At 47.9% G+C, this 7,102-nt stretch overlaps 1 protein-coding gene across 1 annotated transcript; it reads right to left on the reverse strand.

Moving 5' to 3' along the window:
- Window positions 1-517: 517 nt before the first annotated feature.
- On the reverse strand, window positions 518-7,013 carry LMO2 (LIM domain only 2). The gene is made up of 2 exons (XM_044681189.1): window positions 6,753-7,013; window positions 518-737 (listed from the first exon to the last, which is right to left on the reverse strand). The coding sequence occupies exons 1-2, from the start codon at window positions 6,791-6,793 to the stop codon at window positions 518-520; spliced, it is 261 nt and encodes an 86-aa protein (XP_044537124.1). The 5' UTR covers window positions 6,794-7,013.
- Window positions 7,014-7,102: the final 89 nt, after the last annotated feature.

Here is a 7,102-nt window from a genome sequence, read left to right on the forward strand (position 1 = left end):
TTTTTTTTTCATCCAAGTTCACTGAGTCTAAGATGGAAGGTAAAGGTGTAAAACAAATCCATTCTAAGTATCAATTTCACGGCAGAAGAGTGGCAAGAGTTAGGCAATGGAGGTTGAGTGATTTGCCCAAGGTCACACAGCTACGAAGTATCTGGGGCTAGATTTGAACCCAGGAATTCTCATCTCCAGGCCTGGCTCTCTATCCACTGAGCCACCCACCTGCCTTTTCTATCTACTTTTCTTGCATAACATCCTCCTGAGGGTCAGATGGAAGAAATACGTCAAATAATATTCATGACTCAAAGCCATTTTTAAACCTCCTCTGGATTGTGACCTTTGGCGACTGGACCATGCAAATGGACTTTTATCATTAGCACAGAAAAGAATACAGGTAATTAGATGGTCAGAAAAAATGTACCAGGAGCCCCGGGTTCAAGGAAGCCCCTTGATGCCCCCAGAGGGAGTCCAAGAAGAAGGAGGAGGAAGAAGAAAGGGCGCCCAGTCCGTAGAGCCCTGCTTACCTGAGATAGTCTCTCCTGCAGAGCTTTCGCCCCAGCTTGTAGTACAGGCGCCGGCCCACTTCCCCCAGGCGGCACCCGCAAAGGTCACAGCTGAGGCAGTCCTCGTGCCAGTACTGGTCGATGGCCTTCAAGAAGTAGCGGTCCCCTATGTTCTGCTGGCAGCCACCACATGTCAGCAGGGACGGCGGGATCTGCAGCACCTCGTCCACTGGTTCCCTGGGAAGGACAAGGGTGATTTGTGAACCCAGTGGCTTCCTCTGCCCTTTCCAGCATGAGCAGAATTCCTCCCAGACACACATCCTGGGGACCTCAGAATCTTCTTCAGATGAGTCTAACGGGAATGGATGGGGAGATCTGGCCGCCTCCAGCGGCACCAGATGGATGAAACCACTGGTGAGATACATTTAACTGTTGAGAATTAAGAATATTTAAGAGAGAAAGTTGGGAAATCTATTCCTTGGTAAAGAGACAAGGGAGGGAGATCTGGTATCTTCAGTTTGTTTTGTTTTGTTTGGGGGGTGGTGGGAGGAGTCACACATTAAACCAAGAGCAATCCCAGGGAAAGTGGCCAAATGGCATCTTTGACAACATGGTGGCACTCAAATGTTACCTACCGCTTGCACTTCCCTCCTTTTTTCCCAGCTCCTTTCCCCATATCTCTTCCCCTCTCACTTTCTTCACCTTCATCTTATCTCCTACCTTGTTTATGCCCTAGGTCTACAAGGGTCATCCGTGGGTCCTCTTTGGTACAAATGGACAACACTCGACTCCTTTGATCATAGATTTAGGGGTGGCAAGGGCCTTAGAGATCATTCGAGCCCAAGATTCTCATTTTACAGATGAGGAAACTGAGGCCCCAAGAGTTAGGCAACTTGTCACATAGGTAGTTAGTGTCAAAGGAGGGATTTGAATTCAGGCCCTCTAACCCCAAATCCAACACTCTACATCATGCAAGTTACTCTTTCTCAGTTAGTTCATATTTGATAAACTACATACATTTTGTACCCCAAGTCACCAAATAGAAATGGTAAAGCCCATTTTGTTGTTTTTATTTGGATCCCCAGAAACCTAGGACTGTGTCGTGCCAGGAAAGAGGGCTTAATAAATGTTGAATTGAAGACTATCAACCCATTAAGAAGTATTTATTGGTGGGCAGCTGGGTAGCTCAGTGGATGGAGAGTCAGACCTAGAGATGGGAGGTCCTGGGTTCAAATCTGGCCTCAGACACTTCCTAGCTGTGTGACCCTGGGCAAGTCACTTGACCCCCATTGCCCACCCTTACCACTCTTCTGCCTTGCAGCCAATACACAGTATTGACTCCAAGACGGAAGGTAAGGGTTTAAAAAAAAATAAAAGAAGTATTTATTAGGGCAGCTGGGAGATTCAGTGGATAGAGTGCCAGGCTTGGAACTGGGAGGACCTGGGTTCAAATCTGGCCTCTGATACTTCCTAGCTATGTGACCCTGGGGAAGTCACTTAATCCCAATTGCCTAGCCCTTATTTTTCCTGCCTTGGAACCAATACTCAGCATGCATTCTAAGACAGAAGGTAAGGGTTCTCCCCTTCCAAAAAAAGAGATATTTATTAAGGGTCTACTATGTGTCAGATACCCCGGAAGGACCTTCTGTAACAAAGTTGATCTATTCGATGAAAAAAAAGAGTGGAAGATTCCTAGCACCATGCTGGGCACGTGTGCTCTATTAAACACTTGTTGACATGACCTCATTACAGATGTTTCCCCCCAGCTAATGAATGTTCTTTGGACCCTCTCTGGAGCCCAAATCACATTTTTTAGAAACCTATTAAGCTTTTCAAATAGGCTCAGTTTGTAACTGCCCAATTCCCAAAGCGAATTCTCCTCCACTTACTTAAGGAGGCTAATCTCGGTCTCTCCGTTTTGTGGCCCAACCATTCTGTGTCCCAATTTGTCCAACCAGAAAAATGTGTTTAGGGGCGTGTGGGTGTGTGTCCCATGAGTGTGTACTACTATGAAAGGAGCCACCCAGTACCCAGTTAAAGGCTGTATACAGCCCAGATTGTCACAAGAACACATCAAGATCTCAAACCTGGCAGTCAATAAACAGCTCTTGGAAATGCTTTAAGAAGTCACGGCAGCCCACCCAACACTGTTGTTTTGCTTTTTTTTTTTTTTTTTAAACCCTTAACTTCTGTGTATTGACTTATAGGTGGAAGAGTGGTAAGGGTGGGCAATGGGGGTCAAGTGACTTGCCCAGGGTCACCCAGCTGGGAAGCGTCTGAGGCCACATTTGAACCCAGGACCTCCTGTCTCTAGGCCTGACTCTCAATCCACTGAGCTACCCAGCTGTCCCTGTTTTGCTTTGTTTTTACAGAGGTGAATGATAGTATTCAGCACGAGGGGTTTTCCTTCCCTTTTCCTGAAAAGTTATTCATATTCCTGAAGTTTTTATCCAGGTGTTTCCATTACTTAGCAAAGTGCCTGGCAATAGCGGACGCTTAATAAATGTTTCTTGATTGCTTGATTTCCCCTGACTGACATCAACACGGAGTTCTCTTTTGCCTCTTCCTTTTGGGGGCTTCCGAGATTCACGTGGCTCCTTTTTAACCTGATTCTCTGAATGACTGGGGATGACACTGCCACCCAGTCAACTATGAAAGAGAAGAATTCATGCTCAGCTGATGCCAACTGAGTGGAATGAAAATGGAATTGCCTTTAGATTGCTTACAGAGGCAGTAGAGTCCAGAGGATGGAAGAATAGACAGGAGATCCCATGGTTATTATGCCATATATTAAATGCCAACCTCTTCAGCAATCCAACCACCCAGAATGGTAAAAAATGGGAAAATGCATTAATATTTTTTAACCCTTACCTTTCCTCTTAGAATTAATAATGTATATGTGTATCAAGGCAGAAGAGTGGGAAAGGGCTAGGCAATGGGGGTTAAGTGACTTGCTGAGGGTCACATAGCTAGGAAGTGTCTGAGGATTTGAATCCAGATTTGAACCCAGAATCTTCCATCTCTAGGCCTGATTCTCAATCCACAGAGTCATCTAGCTATCTCCCTCTCCCAGACATATTAATAATTAAGGAAAGATGGGGAGAAAAGGGGAGGGAAGGGAAGGCTGGGTAACAACTTGATGTAAAAAAAAAATCTATTTATTAAATGCCTACTAAGTCCAAAGCATCTCAGCTTAATGGATAGAGTCAAGAAGGCTCTGCTTCAGGTCCAGCCTCTGATGGCTTCTAGCATAGACATACTGGTTGTACCACCCTGGACAAGTAATTTAACTTTTCAGTGCCCCCAGCCAAACCTCTAGGACTATAAGTTATGAAGTGTCCCTCTGCATTGAGAGAGAGTTTCATTACTGGAAGTTCTTTATGCCAGTGAAATTCTAAGTCTGACAAGAAAATGGAAAAGGCACAACTAGGTGAGAGTGTGGATAGAGTGCTAAGTCTGGGGTTGGGAGGACTTGAGTTTCAATCTGGTCTCAGACACATCCTAGCTGTGTGACCCTGGGCAAGTCACCTGACCCTGTCTGTCTAGCCCTTACTCTTTTGTCTTAGGAGTTGTTATTAGGAAAAAAAGGAAGGAAGGAAGGAAGGAAGGAAGAAGAAGAAGAAGAAGAAGAAGAAGAAGAAGAAGANAAGAAAGGAAGGAAGGAAGGAAGGAAGGAAGAAAGAAAGAAGAAAGAAAGGAAGGAAGGAAGGAAAGAAGGGAGGAAGGAAGGAAGAAAGAGAAAAAGAAAGAAAGAGAAAAAGAAAGAAAGAAAGAAGGAAAGAGAACTAAGGCACTATACATTGTGAATTGGGGATACAGAATAGAAGAGAAAAACTGGCCCTGCCTTCTAGAAGCTTACTTCTAATTAATCATCTGTCTCTGCTGGAGAAAAAGAAAGCTTTTATCTATCTGCAGCATGGGGAAGTTGACACAAATGACCCAATCTCCTGTAAGTATGGAGTTAAATATCTCATAAGAAAGCCATCTACATTTTCAAATGTTAAGCAAAAGCAAGTTTTCAGATGGTCTGAGATAAGATAGCCTCGGACAGGATGAGATATTATCGCCATCTATCTCACAGAGTTCTTACTGTAATTGGTGTTCTAATAGCTCATTATCCACAGGCAGAATTCTCTTTAGTGAGAATTCCAAGGCAATGACTAAGTGGGAGCACCCCCAAATGAATATTTTAAATGCTCCCAGAGTGTTTTCAGGCTTCTCCACAGCAAGTGGCCAATTATAGCTGCTGGCCCCTTTTCTAACTCAAAAACCCAGCCTGGATTTCTAGGATAATTTCTTGAAATGTTGTTTTTGTTTGTTTTTTTAAGAATTCCAACAGCCAAATTATTTGTTGACTGACCATTCCACCACTGGCTTGGACTGAAATGCCCTTCTGAAGGGGGGAAAATGACTCAGAGAATGCAGTTAATCAGTCAACAATATTTCTGGGATAGCAAAGGTGTTGGGTTTTCAGTCTTTGTTGAGGGTACAAAGTTGCCAAAGAACAAATACCTAATAGTTACCCCTGAGGAAACCCGTCCTTCCAATTTATCGGCTAATCAAAGGACTGGTCAATGAAGGCCTTGCTGACCTCAGTGGCATTAGGTGTCCACTAACAAGACCCCACTATTTTGGTTTGCTGGATTTCCTTGTGGTCTCTTGAATATAATAGAGACAATACATGTTTACTGAATTGACCAGGGCAGGAAAAAACACCAAAAAACAACAACCCAAACTAACTAGAGGGCATTTTTGTGCCAAGATATACTTTTGAGATTTTCATAAGAATCAACAAGCCCATTAAACATGCACCAAGTTGACATAATCTCTATTTCTAAGTAGAGCTTCTCCCCCATCCCTATTCACCCCCTCCAGGGGAATTTATCTGAAGAAACTGATCACAAACCTGTCTGCTTTGGAATCCAGGTCTTGACCTTCAAAACTGCTTTATGATTTTTATACTCTTATTCTATTCGGAGCCCTGCCAGTGTTTTAGGAGACTAGCAATGGGGCTTTTATATCCTCGGTGGCAGGGCAAGGCCCAGGTAAACAAACAGTGTGCATGAAAACAGAGGGGGGAAATACTTCAGAAGCAGGAAAGCCCAATTCTTTCAAACAGCACCAAGAAATGAAAAAGGAAAACAAAAGCCTTCAGAAAGCACAAATGATCCCTCCTTAACTAACCCCTTCTGTGATGGGTAAGGAATTCTCTCAAAGGATTAGCCAATGTGGGCTTTAAGGGGGGAAGGGGGAGGGACTCCAAACCCGGCAGCTAATAGATCTTAAAATTAGTTTAGGGGAAAAAGGGTCCCCCACCCCCCACCCCAGATAACCTCTTAGTGCTTTCTTTTCCCCTCCACACCAAAACAAAACAAAACAAAACAAAACACTAGCTAGCCCAGCGTCTAAAGCAGGAGCCTTGGAGACACCCATCCATGGCCTCTCAATGCCCGTAGACCTGAGAGATCTCCCCTTAGCCACTAGCTGTCTAGAGAGCCCTGAAGGGCAGCTGGGAGAGATTTCTAAGCCCATTCATTTCTCTCGGAGCGGGAAGCTCCGGGTGTCCCCCTCCTCCTGCAGCAAGGGAAAGAGGGAAGCAAGCTCGGAGACCCGTTCGCAATTACCCGGTTTTCTGGGAGAAATGGGAGATCCAGGAGAGATGCGGGGAGGAAGAACGGGAGGCAGGAGTCGTTCCTCCACTCCTGGTGCTTTCTTGCCCTCCTCCCTCCACCTGCACGCCCAAGCCCGGCTGAGCTCAGCTCAAAGTTTGCCCGGCACTCCTCGCTCCAGGAAGTTAAGCATGGGTCCGCTCTTGACCTTCGGCTAGATTCGGGCTGAGTCTAGCGTGGGTCTGGGGGCCCTGGCCAGAACCTCTATTTGGGCTCCTCTCCCCACTCCCTCTCTCCCACCCCCGTGAAGGGCATTTAGGCATTCTGCAGGGGGTTCCCACTCCCCCAGGGGCAGAGGCACTCCAGCTTCTGAGACCCCCCCCCTCCAGCCCTCCAAGCCCTAGGGGGTCCCCCGCGCGGGGGAGGGGAGAAGCAGCCCTGCAGGGGGGGGGGAGGTCAAGTGCTTGGGGGCGCGCGGCGAGCGATCCCCTGAAGCCTCTGGTGGATCAAACCCGTCGGTGTCTCCCCTTGGCCTCGGGGCACCGGAGGTCCTGGGCACAGCGCCTGCCTCCTTCACTCCACCGTGCCCCCGCCCCCTGCCTCCCGGCCCTCTCGGAGGCTGGAGGATGGAGCGGCCACTTACTCGGACGGGTCCAGGCTCTTCCTCTCGATGGCCGAGGACATTGGAGAAGGGGGTGGCGCACTGCTGGGGGTGGGGGTAGGTGCTCCTTTGTCGGCAGAGCTGGGCGGGCGACTCGGTACCCCCTCGGGTCCTGGTCCTGGTCCTCCTCTTCGGGCAGCGCTGCCGCCGCTGCTGCTCACCGGCTGACTCTCCCCTCCGCCCTCAATGACATTCACGGGCTCCCTCGCAGCGCGGGGGAGAGCGGGCGAGCGGGGACGAATCCCCCAGGGTGGGGGAGGTCAGGCGGGGTGCCGGCCGGGGGTGGATGGGACCGCACGGGATGGGATGGGATGGGGCGGGCGGGGGGGGGG

This window comes from Gracilinanus agilis, chromosome 6 (assembly GCF_016433145.1).
Source record: "Gracilinanus agilis isolate LMUSP501 chromosome 6, AgileGrace, whole genome shotgun sequence".
NCBI classification, from domain to species: Eukaryota; Metazoa; Chordata; class Mammalia; order Didelphimorphia; family Didelphidae; genus Gracilinanus; species Gracilinanus agilis.